This window comes from Diabrotica virgifera, chromosome 4 (assembly GCF_917563875.1).
Source record: "Diabrotica virgifera virgifera chromosome 4, PGI_DIABVI_V3a".
NCBI lineage: Eukaryota > Metazoa > Arthropoda > Insecta > Coleoptera > Chrysomelidae > Diabrotica > Diabrotica virgifera.
The window spans coordinates 226005774-226027739 of record NC_065446.1 but is presented as its reverse complement, the minus strand read 5'-3'; the positions used below and the strand labels follow the sequence as shown (position 1 = coordinate 226027739).

The 21966-nt window shown below is 33.4% G+C and overlaps 1 protein-coding gene across 2 annotated transcripts in view; it reads left to right on the top strand.

Annotated features, from left to right (window-relative positions):
• The window catches only part of LOC114329363 (solute carrier family 35 member F5), a 156379-nt gene that overhangs the window by 107418 nt on the left and 26995 nt on the right, over positions 1-21966 (top strand). For both annotated transcript variants that reach the window (XM_028278430.2, XM_028278431.2), the window contains exons 4-7: positions 1498-1680; positions 6846-6999; positions 9351-9510; positions 19550-19795. In XM_028278430.2, the coding sequence (XP_028134231.1) occupies positions 1498-1680; positions 6846-6999; positions 9351-9510; positions 19550-19795 (743 nt within the window). The remainder of the gene's footprint in view (positions 1-1497; positions 1681-6845; positions 7000-9350; positions 9511-19549; positions 19796-21966) is intronic.

Genomic DNA, 21966 nt, shown 5'->3' with positions numbered 1-21966 from the left:
AATAGTGGGTGAGAAGTTAAAAGAAGTTTAATTTTAGGTACGCATCTCTGTATTTCCTTGCACTAGCTGGGATCTCTGAGATCTCTTGTGGTATTTTTGAAGCATTCTTTTTTCCACGAGCCTGTAATGTCTGTGCTGCATGAACGATAACTTCACCATCAAGCAAAGAACGTATTGCTTCTGTATTTCTTCTTTTTGTCCTTTCACTGGAGTGCTCATATAATTTAGAATTTAGAAAGCCGACTTGGTTCCATTTATTTGTTTTCTACCAGTTTTAAATGTTCCATCTAACCAAACTTTATTTGCTTGTAGAAATACAGCATATTTTCGTGAGTCTTCAATCATTTCTCTATCATCGCCGTTTAAAATCTTGAAATCTTTGGTTTAAAATGATTAAATTTATCAGATATAACAGTTCAATTAATAAGTGAATATCCAAATATTTTAATTTGTCCTCAAGATTAGGAAAATCTTGTAGCTCCATTTGGTCGCAAAGATATTTACGGAGCACTATGTTTAGGCCAGATCAGTCACCAGATGTAGCTAAAACAAAAAAAAATCGAAACTTATTATAATTAAAACAAATAAGTAGGTACTTTTATTTTTGTGACGTCATCCTATATAGCAAAATTAAAAACCCCTGTATTTCGGGCATCCGCAGCTATCCACAGCTAAATTGTACGCCATTAATTAGCCAAATATATGCAGTATGCTATAAAATAAATAGTATTGCTCGATCGGAGACGATAATATAACTAAATGTCTTATAAACATAAAATTTAAACAGAAATGTCACTATAAAACGGCTTGTTTTTGACTTTCTAAAAATAATATAAAATAACAATAAACTTTCTATAAATATTTCAAGAAATATTCATTCTTACCTGACTTATTCGATTCCATCACAATTACTTTAAAAAATAAAGTGAATATTACAAAATGTCACAATTTTTAAAAAGTTGACTACTAAGCTAAGAGAACAAAAATTCACTAACAGCTACAGGCGCGCGTATTCGCACGTGCACACGTGCGCGGTCAATAGTTCTGGACCGGGGATAGTAAGTTTTTGTTAAGACAAACCATAATGTGTCTCTAGGATGTGTTTTGAATTTTTTACGTCACTTTTGTTTGAAGTTTGGCCGGCTAATTATTTAAAATCAACGTATGTGCGAAGCGCGACGATGTTCCTTGATGTTCCTGTACACTCACTCTCACGCACTAGTTTTTGGACGATCAAGGTGTTAAGGTCACCAACTGATCCAGTCTTCCTGAATTTTTCAAGTACTCTCTGCACAGTTACCGAAGTTAAATTCATATTCCGACATATGGTACAAACATTATGGTACAAACCATAAACTGTCAGCTGTTAAACAGTTTTGTTGTGTGACACTTCACTGTACAAATGACGCAAATTCAAATTTTTCATGAATTTTAGGACACCTATATAAAACAACTACCTTGTTTTGTTGACATTATTACTTTATTTTACTTTTTTAGTGGTTTATTGCCAACTACACATACCAAGTAGCCTTGTCAGAAACGGAAGCAGGAATAGTGAACGTTCTATCGTCAACTTCTAGTTTGTTCACGTTAGTTCTTGCGTCGATTTTTCCCTCGAATCCGAGTGACAAATTTACGTTGTCGAAATTAGTAGCGGTTTTTCTCAGTATTATCGGAATAGTAAGTATACTGTAATCAGTTCTTTACTTATTATATTTTTAACACTACTTATTTTAATTGAAAACACTTAATTTATTAGTCTTTATTTGTAACTTATTTACACACACACACACTTATTATACCCAATTACACGAATATACTACCCTCTTTGATTATCGCGACAACGAATATTTTACTGTGCAAAATATGAAGAACGAAAGTAAATTGTAAATTATATTGTTGTATATTGAAGTAATTATTAGAGCAAAATACTTTCGTACTTCTTATGTTGCACACTAAAATATTCGTTGTCGCGATAATAAAAAAACAGTCGTATATTCGTGGAATACACCATATTTCATTTAGAACATTTACTATTTTCAATAATTTATAACACACACTAAAACATATAATTTATAAAGTTACAATTTATGTTTTACGCAGTGTTGCCAATCGGCGGATAATTATCCGATTTGCGTACCTTTTTGAGAGTTGTCGTATCTTTAAATAAATCGGATATTTGCGGATATTTTTCAATGTATCTACCATCGACTAAAACTTTCTCATCCATAATATATTCCCAACACCAACAACACATTAATTTTGTTTGGTTGCACCCAAATTTTTATAAATAGCCTATACTGAATGAATGTTAGTGACATCCGATACTTTTCACCTTTTGACAAAAGGGACATGTGCCGATTCTTTTGTTTAGAATTTAAATGCAAAAGTGCATCCACTTAAGGCATACTAATACAATTCAAATTTCAAAAACCGTCTGCCGTCCGATGTTATTGTTTTAATGAGTATGAGTTCGATGAGTATGAGTTTATTGCCGTCCGATGAGTTTTTAGTCTTTAAACTTATGAAAGCTAATTCACGCACGATTTAGTTTTATTTTCATTTTATGTAGTGCAGTGCTTAAGTAACTCAGGACTCGATAAAAATAATGCATTTTAAAAGCATTGACCAGAAATTTTGCGCCTATGCTATTAATGTAGCTGTAGTTTATTTTGTATTGATTTATTTATTATTTATTTTTCCAGTACCTAGTTATATTACGTTTTAATAAAATAATATTTAAAAGTGTTTTTTTTTTACTTAAATTATCAAATATTTAATTACTGTCAATGTCAACTTTGATTGGGTTGCTGAAAACATAATTGATTACCATTATGAGATTAATTGATTAATTAATTAATTATGTTAATAAGGGAGCGTTCAAGTATTACGTAACGCAGGTTGGGGGGGGGGCAAAATCTTCAAAAATCGCGTTACGTAATACTTGAACGCTCCCTAATTGTTACGTTAATTGATAATTAAAAATTAATTAATCAGTCAATTATGTTAATTATCATAATGATAATTGATTACAATCAACTGATTGGCGTACGAACAACACATTTTGTTATTTGATGGTTGTTAAGGGGTCTAAAAGAATAACATTGGCAACATTGATTTTAATAACAGAATAATTTTTGACCTAGCGTACCTTTTCGTGACAAATCGGATATTTTTCGAGCGATCGTCGGATAATCTAGAGAAATGCGATTGGCAACATTGGTTTACGTTTATAATACGCGACATTTCGATAACGACTGAGTCCCGTTCATAAAAGTTCTCTTATTTAAACGCTGCGATCGTGAATCGAGAACGCCATCAAATGTCATGAAAGGACAGTCGTGTTCGACGTCTTTCTCGATCAATCCGCAGACGGAGTGACGTCTAAATGTGTATCTGGTACGATGGTAGGGCGAGCAGTGTAACAATACTATTAAAAAATATTTTACAAATTTATAAGTGACAGATGCAGGTGGATTTTTCTTGGTAGTAAAAACAAACTGATTACTAGTGGAAGGTCTTCTGGGATGGTATAGAGTTTAAAAGGATTGACTTTTAGGAAACTCTTTTTGTTTAGAGTAATAGTAACTCTTTATCAAACATTAGTTTGTTTCTGTCTTCAACTGTTTGTAAGAAAACTTTGTAATGCAACGCATCAGTATGGGCCAATATTACAGGAGTATGGCGGCACACATAGTGGAAGCGGTTTCCGCTTACGGGCAAACCGCGCGGTTCTCGCGCGCGGGTATGGTAACACAGTGAAGACGGGTAAAAGCGAGAGAGATCGTTCAAATTTGGCAGTTGCGTCTACTACTTGTAGCAAAATGTCGTCTTCCGATGACGATATAATTGCTTTAGATTCTGTTTTGACTAAACTGAAAAGAAGGAGAGTTGGTGTACATCCTATTAATCGAGAAAGATTAATTTATGGAGAATATCATCATCTAGTTCAAAAATTAAAAGAAGATAATGAACGATTCTTCCAGTATATGAGAATGACTCAAGAGACTTTTAATTATAGTTTGGAGAAAGTGGAGTTCTCTAATGCTTCCCATAGTTTGTTTTGTGGGATGCTATCATACGCTTTTCTTAAGTCCACATATAACAGATGCATCTCCTGGTTGACGGCCAGTTTCTTCTCAATAATCTGTGTAATACAAAACAGATGGTCAACCGTTGATCTCCCTGCCCTGAATCCTGCTTGTTCTTCAGCTTCTATATCTTTATATTCGTTTTCGATTTTATTTTTAATCAGTTTTCCGTATATTCGGCTGATCGAGTTCGTTACAGCGATGCCTCTGTAGTTGTCACATTGATCCCGTCTGCCTTTTTTATGTATGGTGGATATCCATGATGTCTTCCATTCTTCTGGGATTTCCGCTCCGTTGATGCATCTTTGAAAGAGTTTAGCCAGGTTTTCATATAATTTTGTTGTGCCATATTTTATTAGTTCAGCTGGTATGTTCCCTGGTCCTGGTGCTTTGTTATTTTTTAAGGACTTACATACTTCGTCTAATTCTTTTGTTGTTACTCGTAATGGCGAGGCTAAGATATTTACATTGCTGGTATCACTGTTATTTAAAAATTCCGCTCTGTCCTCATTTAGGAGTTTTTCAAAATATTCGTCCCATTGATCCGGGAGAAAGTGGAGTATCGTTTCTTACGACACAGTAACAAAATGTTGTTGCTTAGTAAAAAAATTAGAAGAATTTTTTACTAAGCAACAACATTTTTGTTTATGTTAGTAGTATTTTATATTTTGACAACGGCACCCGATTTGGGCGTCGAAACGTTAATAAAAATCATTTTTTAATAATATTGTGGCTTATTTCCCATTATAAATAGTTAAAATACATATTCATTGTAAAATCACTGAACTCGCGCGACAAAAAGAGGGAATAAACTAAATTCTCATTCGAGTAATCATTAAAACCGCGCGGAAAAAACTAAATTCTCATTCTAGTAAAAGCGGTCAGACGGGTTAAAGCGGTTGGCCTGCGCGAACCTGCTTTGACTATGTTCGTGTACATTTAAAGACGTGCATTCATTTTGAAAACGTTTAAAAAGCGATTCCGCGCGGTTTAACCGTAAGCGGAAACCGCCTCCACTGTGTTCGCCGACTAAAACACAACGCCCCACGTTGGGCGCCAGTGTCTTAAAATCGCGAACATTATACCTATTAAGAGAAAATGTTGCAATAAAAAGATAGAGTTGGAGAAAAACAATTACGCATGAAATTTATGGGAGACAAAAATGAAAGGACAAAATTAAATTTTTCCAAGAATATCGATAAGTTTACTGTTGTTAACGTTGTCATAAGCTTTTTCGTAATATCAAAAGCAGACAAATGTATCGTACCCTATCCACCACCATTCACTCTCCTGTTTAAGAGTTTCATAATTATGGTAAGCCTATTTAGATAGGCCTGGATCCTGCGTACCAAAAATTATTACTAGCAAGCTGAAAATTTGTTAATAGCTTAACGGTGTCTAGTCGGACTAACTTTGATGTACGAGAACACTGGAACAGGGGAAGTGTTAATTGTAGAACAGGTTACAGGTTTCGAACGTCAGACTACGAAAACTTCCCATGTATTTTGACGGACAGAACTTCCAATTGATTTGTTACCCTTTCATTAAACTCTTATGCAAAAATCATGTATTAGCCGCTCAAACGTTATACGGGATCTGATAGGGTGTTAAAATCATCTGTCAATAATAATTGATCAATATGGAGATTATGGATAAAAAAATGTTGTGTATATTAGTTTTTATTGTTGTGATGGCAGAGAAAAAGCAAGTTTATATTTGTAGTGACTTTTTAAATAGTTTTTAAAAGCGACAGGTACGTAATAATTGTAAATGTTTCAGTATCCTAATAAAAAATTACATAGGTACCTACCTATTTGGAAAATTTAAAATGAATCTACCAAAATAGTATGTATGCTTTGATATACATAATTTGATTTCCATCAAAATTTTCACCGATATTCACCTAATATATTGTTATTCCACAAAAGATTCCTTAATTCCACAAAAATCAAACTGATTTGATTAAATTCATAAGTAATAAACAACTACTGTCAAAAAGTTTATGGTGTAAACGTTCAGTTGGTGTATATTCCCACATGACAAACACGCGAAGTTGGCGCAATGGGAAAGCACTTCGATTTTCGATCGGCGGGATCGACGGGATGCGGGTTCGATCCCCAATGCAAGTTACTATTTTTTTATTTTTTATACATTTTATGATTGTAAGTATATTATTATATAATTTGTTCAGAAATCATTTCTTTGTGGCATTTTTCAATGTGTTTGTGTGTGTTTTATTCTTTTATTTTTTTAATTTTTCTATTGTTTTAATAAAAAAATTTGGAAAGTAGTAAGTATTAGAATTAGTTTAATAGTTAAATTAAATATAAATAAACTGTTTAAAGTATATTGATTTCGTTGAAATCATATATAATAGAAGTATAACTTCTTACGTGCGTACAAAGTACACACATTCTTTTTTTTTCATATATTATATAAAGTTTGCTATTGCATAAACTTAAAAACAACCTGCTAATTTTCATAATCATAAACTTGTCAAGATGACACGTTCCACAAATAAAATCACGTTCCACAATTAAAACTTCCCTGTTCCAGTGTTCCCGTACATTAAAGTTTGTCCGACTCGACACCGTTAAGCTGTTAAAAAATTTTAAGCTTGCTATTAATAAACTGTTTTTGGTACGCGGGATCCAGGCCTAATAACACTTGTGGAACACATGTGGAAATATGTATTTAATACTAAAAATATTTTTTATACTTTCTTACTTATTATAAAACAATTATTGTTTTTAGGTGTTGGTAAGTTTTTCTGATCTCACTATAGAATCAAAACTGCCATTTGGTGCAGTTTTATCGCTGTTTAGCGCGTTTTTTTACGCGACATACCTCGTTTTTCTCAAAAGGAAGGTAGACCACGAAGATAAAATTGGAATTCCATTGTTTTTCGGTAAGTTTTACTCAAAGTTAAAGCTACTCGTCAAACTCTTTTGCTGGTTTTTATTAAAATTTTAACAATTTTAACGAAAATCGGATATAGATCGTCCCAAACCCTTTTTTTGTTTAGTGCGTCACAGATTATCGAATTCTCTCTAATGCATTACAGTTGAAAGTGGCAGAAAAAACGGACCTCTGTTATTATTATACATTGAACTTAGATAATTATGTATTCCTTGACGAGTACTTGCATATTAGAACGGATTTATACTTATAGATGTATAATTGGTTGGCGATTACAATACTCTAAATAGATAACCAATCAATGAGGCGAGTAAAGATAATTTGACAGAGAAATAATCGTTCGTATGGTAAAATGACATTTGTAATTTCTAGGTTAGTATTTTTCAGCGACGTAAATATAAATAGTTTATGTCATTTGTATATTAGGACATTGTATAGTGAAATTTCATTTTATATTTATTTATTTTTACATTAAAATCTTTTAAATATTAATATTCTGACAAATATTTGTATAAATATTGACGTTTATATAAATATAAATATTCTGACGACAACTGTCAGATTTAACTAAAATGTCATGTAATGATTTGCGACATTCTTAAAATCCTACATGACGTCAAAATTAATGACGCACTGAAAAAAGGGTTTGGGATCAACAATATATGTACATCTCTTTAGTGACTTCTCTTTATTTTATTCTCCCTTATTCCCGTCTGTTATATTCTTAGGGCATTAGTTATTATCCCAACTGTCTCATTTTTTAAATAGCCTTTCTTCTAAAACGTCTATTTTCTCGAATCTTGCTCCCCCTTTTTTTCTTTATATTTGCCGACAACTTGATTAGCCTTTGATTATAATCTAGTTTCTGTATTACTTCTTTTACCTCTTCTTCTGGTTAATTTTGTATTAATAGTTCTTGGTTTTTTCCTGCATTGGTCATTATCGTTATTTTTGTCATGTCGTTATAATTCTGAAGTATTTTGCCCGTCTCTTTATTTCTACAAAAATTTATAAAACTCTTCGTTGTTCACCTTATCTTTTCCATATGTTTTTTCTTCTAAAGCTTTCTTCTGTTATTTCCAGTTATCTTTCCAGTTTTTTCCTCTTTTTGTGTAGGTATTATTTGTTTCGTAGTATTTATTAGAACATCAACAGAAGCACAGGAAACATACGCAGAGTTAAAAACACAATCAAAAATGCTTGGTCTGGAAATTAACACAGAAAAAACAAAAATAATGACTCAGACGAGAAGAAATATAGTCCCACAAACCATTATACATGAAGATGACATTGACACGGTTGTAAAGTTTACATACCTGGGAGTAGAAATATATGCCGACGGATCAGAAGATGGAGAAATACGGAAGAGAATAACACAGGCAAACAGAGCTTATTTTGCCCTCTCCCATATATTTCGGTCTAAAAGTGTCCACCGAAATACAAAGATGAGAATCTATAAAACTTTAATTCGACCAATAACATGCTATGGCAGTGAAGCCTGGGTCCTGAAAGAAACATCCAAAAAAAAACTCAACACATTCGAAAGGAAAGTACTGAGGAGAATACTAGGGCCTGTGAGGGAAAACGGAATCTTCAGAAGTCGATACAACAACGAACTTTATCAACTTTATAAGGAAGCACCCCTGTCAGACTTCATTAGAATACAAAGATTGCAATGGGCCGGACATGTGATAAGAATGGGAGAGGATAGGCTATCAAAAAGAGCACTGAATGCTAGAATGCAGGGAAAGAGACCGGTTGGAAAGCCAAGAAGGCGCTGGGAAGACACAGTAAACAGCGACGCACAAGCCCTTTTAGGAGTCCGTGTATGGAGAAGAGCAGCCGCAGACAAGCAAGGGTGTAGGCAAATAAAGGAGGCCAAGGCTCAATTTGGGCTGTAATGCCGTAGAAAAAGAAGATTATTTGTTTCCCATATCCCATCGATTGTATTCGTTCACCATTAGTGGAATAAGACAAAAGAAATCAAATCCAAAATGGAAAAGGGAGCTAAAGGTTTACCAAGATGGAGCACATATTTACTAACAGAGACTTATACATAGATAGAGCACATATTTGCTACCACTACAAATTAGATTGTTTTTCGGCATAATACGTATATGCCTGAAGTCAACTAGCCAGGTATAAGAACTAGCTATATCTCGTACTATCAACAACTGTATATGTTTTCCATCTTTGCCTTTTTTTTCGTTTATTAGGGCACTCATCATTGTATTATATAATTTCAGGACTATTTTCTGGATTTCTGATTGTTGTGATAAAGTATCCTGGTTTTAATTTTAATATATCTGTAAAAAAATGGTAATTTTGTTTTGTTTTTAGGTTTTGTCGGACTATTTAATCTCCTTCTTTTATGGCCACTATTTTTCTTTCTACATTTTAGTAAATTAGAAATTTTCGAATGGCCTACGAGGGAACAATTACTGCTGTTACTATTAAATGGTTTATTGGGAACAGTAATATCAGAAGCACTCTGGTTATGGTAAGCATTACAGTAAAATATTTTAATGATATAAAAAGTAGCATTGCGCTATATAAAAATACTCACTGTGCCCTGTGCTCTTCAATTTTATCATGAATGAAATTATCAAAGGCGTCAACAAAGGAAGAGGATGCAGAATGGGAAACAAAGAAGTAAAAGTACTTTGTTACGCAGACGACGCAATTGGTAGCCCAAGATTAAGATAGTTTGCAAAGATTAGTCCAGATTTAACATTAGAGCGAAATGATAGTTTCATCTCGGAAAACTAATACAATAGAAATCAGTAATAGACCAGGGCGCATCTGTAAAAATATTAGTACATTTGGACGTTGAGAGGTGACTCAAATTTTTTTGCAGAAATTCCCTGAAAATAATTCAAATAATAATACTTGAGTTATCCTCCCTCTCAAAAAGGTCCGGAGAACATTGTTTAAATAATCAAAATGTCAAAAAATGAAGGAAATTTTTTCCTTCGTTTTTTGATTATATCTTTAAAAGTATTCATTTCCGAGAAAAGTTGTGCTGACATAAAAGTTGCGTAATTAAATATCCTACAATATAGAATTGGTTAAAAATTTTAAAAATAGTCACCCTTGTTGCAAAATAGCAATAATTGCGAACAAATCATACAAAAACAAGTATTCGCATTTTACGTTTTTCAACCATTTATGCCACACTTAGGACCTTCATATTTCACCCAGAAAAACTTTATGATGCAGTAAAACAATACTGTAAATTTCATTAAGATCGGTTCAATAGATTTTGCAAAATGAACTTTGCAATCCAGCTTTCGCAAAAAAAATTCATTTTTTCAAAATGTTACAGGACTGAAAATAAAGCAGATAGCAAGTTGAAATTTTTTTGCTTATAGAAGTGTACTATACCTTTCATTTTTAATTTGCAAAACTAAAATCAATTAACTACCACGGCGTCAGGAATTTTTTTAAATAAACATTAATTATTGGTGCTATGCGCAGGACAGCGGATAGTTTGCTCTGATTGGGCATTCCAATGACCTTTGATAATGATTGATACATTTTATATTTTATTACATTTCGATATAAATAAATAAATTTGTTTATTGCAAATAAAAACACATAGTCTATCCTTTGGAATAACACTTTTTTTAGCAAAAACTTTCTTTGTTCATATATTTTAACTTAGAAAATAAAAGTTTATTATTTTTAAACATATGCAATTGTGTAAACAATATTTCACAAACAATAATAAAATTAGTTGGATTTTGTGGAATTAAAATATTAAAATACACAAAATATAGAGTAAGAAAATAATATATTAGATAAAGATTGGAAGAAATTTTGGTGGAAATCAACTTGTGTGAATCGAACACCGCTGTCCTATGCGTAGCACCAAAAATTAATGTTTATTTAAAAAATTTCCTGACGCCGTGGTAATTAATCGATTTTAATTTTGCAAATTGCAAATGAAAGGTACAGTACACTTATATAATCAAAAAAAATCAACTTGCTATCTGCTTTATTTTCAGTCCTGCAACATTTAAAAAAAATGAATTTTTTTTGTGAAAGCTGGATTGCAAAATTTATTTTGCAAAATCTATTAAACCGATCTTAATGAAATTTACAGTGTTGTTTTACTATATCATAAAGTTTTTCTGGGTAAAATATTAAGGTCCTAAGTGTAGCATAAATGGTTGAAAAACGTAAAATGCGAATACTTGTTTTTGTATGATTTTTTTCTCAATTATTGCTATTTTGCAACAGGGGTGACTGTTTTTTAAATTTATAACCAATTCTATATTGTAGGAAATTTAATTACGCAACTTTTATGTTAGTACCACTTTTGTCAGAAATGAATGGTTCTAAAGTTCTAATCAAAAAACCAATAAAAAAATCGAATTTTTTCTTCATATTTTGACATTTTGATTATTTAAACACTGTTCCGGACTATTTTGAGTGGGAGGATAACTCAAATATTATTATTTGAGTTATTTTCAAGCAATTTCTGCAAAAAAAAGAGAGTTAGCTCTCAACGTTCATCTCAAAACAGATGCGCCCTTGACATAAAGAATCATTTATATGTAAAATAGAAATTAATATCTACACTCAGATGCAAAAAAACGCAACGGAGAAAATTTTGGTCAAATTCAAAGTATTTTAGTTTTTTTTACTTTTAGCCCTATTTTGATGATTTATTTAGCAGACTGTGTAAAAATTTATAAATTTTAATTTGGTATAGTGAGTTTTTTAATAAAATTTTGTATTTGGCTTATTATACCGGTTTAATCGAAAGGTCTTTTATCCTAACTTTGAAACATCCTGTGTTATAATTCCGTTAGTTGATTTTCGTAAAACCCTGTTTTTCGGTTGCAGCCATGTCTTCTAAGTATTATGTTTTTCGTTTCATGTGAAAATATGGATTGGTTCATTTTTAGGAACGAAATGACTTTGCCACCCACAATTTACGACTTTTCCTATTATTAATATTACCATTATCTTTTGTATTAATTTGTAGTGCGACGATGGGGACTTTGGTGATTGATATCGAAGGAATGTCATATCGACATTCCAGAAGCACTGTATTTAAATAATGATTAAAAGCAACTACATGATCTTGGTTTTAATGAACAATGATAACAATAACGTGTGTGTTTTGTGTTTTATTGGCACTGGTTTTCGCAACCAACTGGCCAGTCAATTTCATAATTGTTTTTCAGACTATATCTTATCACTAACTCAGGGGAGTAATGTGTAGTGTGTGTGTTGAGTAAGTGTCTTGTTACTTTGCAAAGTCGACGTCATTGTTTTTGCAAAGAGACGCTAATTGTATCCGAACGTCTGCGGTCCCTCCAGTGAATATCGATCTCACAAGGACAGAAACTATTTTCATTTATTAATTTATAATAAACGAAAAATTTCTGACCCTGGTGAGATTCGAACTCACGACCTTTTCGGATATTTCGATTCATAGGTAGGCGCTCTTACCACTGAGCCACGGAGGGGGTAATGATAACAATAACAAAACATAAAAAAAAACAACTTGAATGTAACTTAACCTAAGTATGCAAATAACAAAGAAATACTACTAAACAATAACTTAATACTTTGTATTGCCTCCCCTAGCATCTATAACTGCCTGTACACGTCGGCTCATGCTGTCTATGAGGTTGCGAATATCATCTTGCCATTCCTCTTCTAGAGCCAGGCGAAGGTCGTTAATTATTGAGACTGGTGCGACTTCGTGACCTCTAATATTTCTACCAAGCATGTCCCAAACGTGCTATATTGGGTACAGATCCGACGAACACGCTGGCCAGTTCATTTTATTAATACCAACTTCCTCTAAATATTGCGTGGCACACATTGCAGAGTGGGGTCGCGCATTATCTTGCATTAATAGAAAATCATCGCCGATATATTGAGAAAAGGGTACTACGTGATTCGCTAAAATTTCCTCAATATACCGGTGTGCAGTCAACGAACCCTCAATAAATACCAATAATTCAGTATGCGCCTCTCGGGATATCACCGAACCCCCTCCATGGCTAACGCGGGGACTGAAAGAGCACTCTGCAAATCTCTTTCCAGTTCGACGAAATACTCATTCTCTCCCATCTGATGAGTGAAGACAGTATCTCGACTCATCCTAAAAAGAACATTACTCCATTGTCCTAAATTCCAATGTAAATGTTCCCTGGAAAATTGTAGTCTAGCACTCTGTGCCGTGGAAGTACTTTGGGCCCAGTTGCTGGTCTGCAACTTTGCAAACCAAATTCATATAATCTTCGACGAACTGTAAGAGGTAACACAGACGGGGCGGCGTACGTCGACTGAACCCCCGCTGAGATGTCGACAGCGACGCATCCCTTACTATACTTTGATGCAGTAACACACACCAGACGCTCTTAAAATTTTCGATGCAGCGGCTTACTGGCGACATATCCTGGAACCCATCCACCGCCAATCGGTTTTATGACTTCGACGGCGTATCATAAATGCGTCTATCGTTGTATGACACACACGTTTGAGCTGTTTTCTAGCGAATTCTGTAGTGAGTGTTGTCAGATCGTGTTTTTGTGATGGGAAATACACATGTAGAAAAATTAATTAATGAAATTCAGATGAGACCAGCTATTTGGAATATGCGCATTGATGAATATTCAAACAAAATAATAAAAAAACCTTATTTATTATTATTTATTATTTTATTTATTTATTTATTATTTTATTTATTATGCTCTACAGGCCTTGTATAGTATTTTTACTACAAAAACGTTATTACGTAGGTCAAAATTTTTGACGTAAGAGAACTGTCAAAACATTAGAATGTGACTTTTCATTATTGCTATGTTTATTATAAACACCGCAATAATGAAAAGTCACATTCTAATGTTTTGACAGTCCTCTTACGTCAAAAATTTTGACCTACGTAATAACGTTTTTGTAGTAAAAATACTATATTTACAATTTTAGATAATACAGTTTATGCTAATAATTTATATATAATTTTATTTGATGTCTATGTAAAAATTGCTGAACTATGGTTCTCCACTATATCCTATTTTTCAGCTCCTCTATCCAGTGTGTAATTTCCATCGATACTACACCTTCCTGAAACTTTCTTGCCGTCTTTTTCTTGGTCTACCTCGTCTCCTAGTCCCAACTGGTCTTCTGTGCAGTACCATCTTTGGCATTCTTCCGTTGTCCATCCTCTCGACATGACCTGCCCACCTGATTCTTTATGCCTTTGTGTATCTTGTTACACTTGGTTCCTTGTAAAGCATCCTTAATTCTTGATTGGTGCTTCTATGCCAGCCGTCTTCTGTATCTGTATTCTTTCCCCTGAAAATAGCTCTTAGCACGTTCCGTTCTCAACTCTATATCTTTTTTTCTTCTGTTTTATTTAGCACCCATGTCTCACATCCGTAGGTGGCTGTTGCTCTTATTACGGTTTTGTATATTCTGGTTTTCGTCTTTCTCGATACGTACTTTGGCTTTAATTTGAATAATTTTTTGAATCAATTTAACACCTGTATTTGCTCAGTGGCGTACCATAGAATGGAATGCCTCTTAGCGTTATAAATAGTTTTTCTTAGGTGATATGCTTTCCCTCATAACGGTGTTATTTCTTGAACACGGCTTTTTAATACTCACTAATAATTATTTTATTAATGTTAATATAATGTGTATAAAATCCCTTATAATTTCGTTCCTTTATGATCGGATGTATCCAATATCTGCGTTTCTTTTTTTCTTTAATCTAAGATAAAATACACTTGTATTTATTACAAAACACAAATCGTCATAACTTTCAGACATCTTATCGTACAGCAGCCAACACGCGACTTTTGGCAACAACTAAATACAAATACTTTAAATCGTAGCATAGCTGCCGCTGTTATACCGCGCCATGTGTTTTACGCTGCCTCGACGTCAATTCGACGCGTGCTGCCTGGTGTGTCCTTGCTCTAAATACATTATTGCCTCGGAACCTCTTGAAGCTGATTTCTTGTTTGCACCGCTGTTAAATGACGATCCCGCAAAGCGTTGACTTACGATAAAACGATCAACTAAAGCGGTAGTTTTGCGTTCCTGCCACTTCCCGCTTTACGCTTGTTTGTTCCAGTTCGTATAAAACGTTCCACTACCCTTTGGATGGTATAGCGATGAGTGTGTAGTACTCTAGCCACATATTCATAATTTCGCCCATCTTCAACCAGAGCAACGGCTTTTGCACAATGTTCGACACTAAGAACCATGATCAATTATAGGTAAACAAAATGTAAGTGTCAATATGACATAATGATAACAGTCACCAAAGCCACGTCGTCGTATTACAAAATTACTCCAAAATAGTCCAGTCGGGTTAGACGAATAACAGGCCTAACCTTGCATTAGGAGCTGCCCCAAATTTTATTTTTCTAATCTTTAGGGAGGGTCAATATTAGTATAAATTTAAAATCTCGACTGAATTCCACCGTTGCGTTAGCCGCCATCTTGATTTTAAACGAGAACCGTTTTTGCTCAATATCTCCGCCATTTTCAATTTTTTGACAAAAATTTTTATCTAATTTCATTTATTATAATTTTTGTCGTGCGGTCAATATTTTCCGAGTTATGAGGGGAAAATAGTGAGAGTTGGAGCATAATTATTGAATTATCTGGTTTATTATTAGTTTTACAACAAATATGTACCTATACAAAAATGAAGAGAATTAAATTCTACACAATTTTTGTCTCTTTCATTTTTTTGCTAAAATTAATATTTAAGGTAGTACGTATGCGGTAACGGCGCGAGCGTAAGACCGGATTGATTTTATAGCAATTGATTTTGTTCAATATCTACGCCATTTTCAACTAAAATTGTTCAAAATATAATTTCCTACAATTTCTTTTTAACAATTTTTTTCATGCGGTTGATATTTTCCGAGTTACATGGGAAAATAGTAAAAAGTGGTGGGGGAGCATAATTATTGAATTGAATTTTGTTTCCGGGCTGCCCCAAATTTTATAATTCTATCCTTTAGGAGAGATCAATAGTAGTGTAAATTTAAAATCTCGACTGAATTCCGCGGTTGCATTAGCCGCCATATTGATTTTAAATGAGAACTGTTGTTGCTTAATATCTCCGCCATTTTCAACTTTTCGCATAGAAAGAAAATTGTTGGAAATGCAATTTCCTACAATTTTTTTGGTACAATTTTTTTATACGATCAATATTCTCCGAGTTAATGGGGAAAATAATGGAAGCGGAGGGGAAGCATAATTATTGAATTGTCTCATTTATTATTAACTTTACGACATAATTGTACATAAACAAAAATAAAGAGAATTATATTTTATACAATTTTTGAAACTTCCAATGAAACATCAACCAAACTAAATATATAAAAGACATAAAAAGACATTATATGCATTAAGTTCACTTATTTTTATTAACTAGCGGGTTTTATTGGTTGAATTTGTCTGTCGTTTTATGTCAGCTAATATATCGTGATGTTTCATCAATTTTTTTTTTTTAATTTTGGACCCTGTTGGGGGGAATTTTCCCATTTCCCCCACTTGTAGACCCGCCACTGGTTCTCTCGAAAAATTGTAGTAAATCGTAATTGCAACAATTTCAGTTCTTACATTTTTTGTCGAAAAGTTGAAAATGGCGGAGATATTGAACAAAAACAATTGCTACAAAATCAATCAGGTCTTACGCTCGCACCTTTACCACATACGTACTACCTTAAATACTGATTTTATCAAAAAAATGTACGGCATCAAAATTGTACAAAATTTAATTCTCTTCATTTTTGTATAGGTATATATTTGTTGTAAAATTAATAATAAACGAGATAATTTAATGATTCAATATTATGCTACAACTGTCACTATTTTCCCCTCATAACTCGGAAAATATCGAATGCACGCAAAAAATTATAATATATGAAATTATAGAAAATCGCATTTTCAACAATTTCAGTTTCTACACTTTTTGTCAAAAACCTGAAAATGGCGGAGATATTGAGCAAAAACGGTTCTCGTTTAAAATCAGGATGGCGGCTAACGCAACAGCGGAATTCAGTCGAGATTTTAAATTTATACTAATATTGACCCTCCCTAAAGATTAGAAAAATAAAATTTGGGGCAGCTCCTAATGCAAGGTCAAATGCTATCCCGACTAGGCTAAAATAATCATAATCAAAAAGTCCTAAATTGTGGGTGGCAAATTCATTTGTCTCTAAAAAAAATGAACCAATGCATATTTTGACATAAAATAAAAAACACAATGCTTAGGAGACATGGTTGCAACCGAGAAATAACGATTTACGAAAATTCGCAAACGGAATTATTTTACAGGATGTTTATGTTGGATAAAAAAAAACATGTAATAATTTACCCCGTACAATAAGTCAAATATAAAATTTTATCAAAAAACTGACTATACCAAATTAAAATTTATAAATTTTTACACAGTGTGCTAAATAAATCATCAAAACAGGGCTAAAAATAAAAAAATTGAAATACTTTGAATTTGACCAAAATTTTCTCCGTTGCGTTTTTTGCATCTGAGTGTATATTAAACAAGTAATGTAAATAATAATTGGAATTACACTGTCCAGCTACACTGTCCTGAACAAAGAAGTGGGAAATCAAGTACAAAAAGCAAATAGACTGGTAGGATGCCGCAATAACACTACATGACGAAACCGACATATTAACGCTGAGACGAAGTCAAGAATTTGTATAGTCAGTGTAAGACCATTAACGACATATCCTTCAGAAACAAGTCCCCATACAGCCACAATACAAAGACTACTGGAAACGGCAGAGATGAAAGTACTGAGAAGAATTACAGGAAATGCGCTGAGAGATTGAAAGAGGAGTGAAGACATTAGAAGAAAATGTAACGTACAATGTATAAACGAATGGACACTAAATAAAAACAAGAACAATAACCACCAATCGGTAGAAGTATCGGCCTATTGCGTAAAAGATGGAGTAACAACCTTCCAGAGAGGTATCAATCCTCTAATTAACAAGCTGCTTATAAAGAGGAAGAAGAAGAAGAAGGGATAGAACTTATACGCTTTGGTCATTCCCACTGCCAGAATAGCTTTGTCTTTCGCAAAGGTTGCAATTGTTTATGGTCGAGTTCAGGGATATCGCTTGTGTACAATAAGTACAGAACTAACCCTAGTACACTAACCTGCGGTACTCTTGCCTTGATTTCCTTTAACTCTGAGTAAAAAGATTCCTGTTTTATTCTTCCTATTCTTATCTTTCAGTTAAGTACGACTCTATTGTGAATACTGCCTCGATAGTGCTCTATTAAATTTATTGATAAGGTTTTTCTATCTATAGCCTATTTCGCCAATTCTTGAACATAAGCCTCCCCTTTTTCTCTTCAGGATTCTCTGTCCTGGTGTAAAGAAATGTTGAAGGGTTGGTACTCAAATAACTCTTATAGTCCTTATTTAAATAATTACTATTTCATCTGCTAACTACATACTTTATTTATAAGTCTTCGAAGTTTATTATAAACAATAATATTAAATCAGCCGAGGCATGTCCCAATTCTACGTACAATAATATAATTGATTCCTCATATGTTTTGTCGTCTATTTTATATTTAATTGTTAATCACAACAACACGTCTCTAAGTTCACTTGCGATCAATGTCACTCCAATAGTACACATCTCATAAGGTTATTTAAAATTAACTTAAAACATATTATTCTATACAGAGTGTCCTACTTATGTTACACTGGGCTATACTCATCCATTTGGAACCAGCGTGTTTTTTGATGTCGTCGATCCATCTCATTTAAGGTATTCCTCTTCGGTATTCCCAAGGTATCCAGTGTAGTATTTGGTTATTCTATCTGCCGTCCTTCTGCCTTGCATTATGCCCAGCAAATTTCCATTTCAGTTCTGCTATTTTTTCATTTACATATTTGACCTTAGTGCTTTTTCTTATCCATTCGTTTCTTTTCTTATCTTTCAGATTTACTTGTAGCATTTTTCTTTCCATTGCCCTTAGTGTTTTTAATGCCTTATCCATGTTATTTCTTGTCATTGTCCATGTTTGCGCTCTATATGTCAATACAGGCAGTACACATTGGTTGTAGACTTTTGTTTTTAGGTATTTCGGGTATCTTTTATTTTTGAGAATGTAGCTGAGCTTTCAGATAGCTGAGCTTACTCTTGCACTGGTTGGATTTCTTCAATTTGAATAGTTATTGTACAGTTTTCATTAGTATTAGTCATTTTTTTTGTTTTCCGGAAATTCATTTTAACCCTATATTTCTCGCTTCTGTATCTAGCTCTTTCAGCATTTTGTCGAGCTCATTTTTGTCTTCAACTATCAGGACAATGTCATCTGCGTAGCGAAGGTAATTCAGGAATTGTCTATTGATGTTAATTCCTTTTTTCCCATTTCAACTTCTTAAATACATCTTCTAAAAGGTCTTTATATTATACATTATCGAAACCTTGGTTCATATCCAAGAAGATTGCTGATCCATATAAATTTGCAGACTTTCAAATAATTCCAATATATTATTTTTCAGGGGCTGCTTTCTGACATCTTCTCTTATGGCTACCGTCGCCATGAGTTTGACAATACCGATGACCATGTTAGCAGACGTACTACTCAAAGAAGTACCTTACCCAATACTATTTTACACGGGCACGTTACCAGTGCTTGTAGCCTTCCTAGCTGTCACTGTTCTCTCACATTACGAGAACTGGGACCCAGTGTTCGATATTTTACAATGTGCCTATCAAAACGTCTGCAAAAAGAGCAGATTTATTCGGTAAGCTTTTTTAAATTTTGTAAAATTAGAAAATCTACGGTTTCGTTTTGATTTAAATCTGTCTCCCTCCATTCCCCGATAGTACTATTTCTAGGTCTACCTGTTGTCAAGGAGGCTCTGCTGAAGACAAATTTACACCAACACGTCCGTAGTGTCTCGGTATAAAATAAAACTATTTGTTGTTCTGAAGCTATTTTCTTGTGGCATTTTTATAAAAATTTAACAAATCATTTTTTTGGTAAAATTGTGGCTTATTTCCCATTAAAAGTAATTGATTATAAAACTATTTATACCGTAGTATGGTTAGAACGCCCTCTAACGGGGAATAAGTGAAATGAATGTCGACTCGATTCAAGTTCTCTGTTTAACCCAGGTATGGCAATACCAAAAGGCACCGCTACGAAAATATTCCAATTTGCGGTTCACAGAAACTGTATGAAACGAGTCTTTGTACTCTAATACAGAGTATGGCATTAGTAAAATTAGAAAATCTACGGTTTCTTAGTCTACTGTTGTCCTTGACAACAGGTAGACCTAGAAATAGTACTATCGGGGGATGGCAGGAGACATATTTAAATCAAAACGAAACCGTAGATTTTCTAATTTTACTAATGCCATACTCTGTATTAGAGTACATAGACTCGTTTCATACAGGTTCCCTCAACCGCAAATTGGAATATTTTCCTAGCGGTGCCTTTTGGTATTGTCGTACCTGGGTTAAGCAGAGAACTTGAATCGAGTCGACATTCATTTTTAAATTTTGTTAAGGCAGAAATTATTACATCATCTTTCAATCATATAAAAAATATATACAGTGTGTTCCAACGAAAAGGACCCCGCAGAAACCTTATGGGAAATGACTCTCTGTCAAATGCTCTGAAACTTTTGGTTCTAGTAGTCCTTGATGTGTAGAACAAAAGATTCAACGGGCGCATAGCTCCAAAAAATCATGGTTTTAAGATATAAGCCTCTCAATTTCTAGGTACAGTGAGGACGTTTGAGTTGGAATAAATTCATTTTCTCGAGAATGGGCGACTCTGGGGATAAATTACAAATCAGATCAATTTGTATTTTTAAGTTATAATTTTTATTTGAAAGGTTATTTAATTCTCTATTCAATAATATAAACACTAACATAATTATTTATACAGGGCGTCCAAAAAAATTTTTTGAATTAAATTAATTGAGATAAAAAGAAGAATGTATATAATTTATTTAATTCGAAATACATTTTAATGTTGTCCGAAAGCAGGAAAAAATGTTAATTTGATAAATAATAGTATATTAAGTCTGGAGAACGGTAAGGGTTTTATACCGATCGAAGACAATTGTTTGGAGGAGGAGCGGAGCGACGACTCCAATTATTGTCTGAGATCGGTTACCCTTAACGTTCGACATGCTTATATAGTATATTAAGTATGGAGAACGGTAAGGGTTTTATACCGATCGAAGACAATTGTTTGGAGGAGGAGCGGAGCGACGACTCCAATTATTGTCTGAGATCGGTTACCCTTAACGTTCGACATGCTTATAACGTTTTTTGCACGATTGATACCATTATAAATTATAAAATTAAACATTTTCGTCATATTGACTAGTTTCATTCATTTTATCAAGATAGATACTTTGGTTGTTAGGTAGTAACTAGGGTGCATAACAACAATGGAGAATTGAGTTTTTATTTAGTTGTCAATAATTTTAAGTACAATTTTGATTATTATAAATTAAAATATGAGCGAAAGTGAATTTGAAGAAATTGAACGGGCTTGGGAAGAAGGGTGTTCTGCAATTATTCCCGAAAAATCCAAAATCCGTTATCAAAATACCTACCAAAGTTTTAAAAAATGGTGCGAAGGCAAGAATTTAAGAATCGAAGAGAAGACTCTATTGGCATATTTCGTTCAAAGACATATGCAGTTGAAAGCTCCTGGAAGCCTCTGGGCAGAATATTCAATGATTAAATCCACCGTTTTTCTTTATGATGGCATTGATATTTCCAAGTTTTCAACTTTGATCGCGTATTTGAAGAGAAAAAATGTTGGATACTACTAATGTATGCGATTCTGCAGGAGTTTCTGTTAGAAGTGAAACCACAGCCCAAACAAGTGGGATTTCATTAAATAATTTAACAAATTGTACCATAAGTTTCAATATTAATAAATAATTCGTTA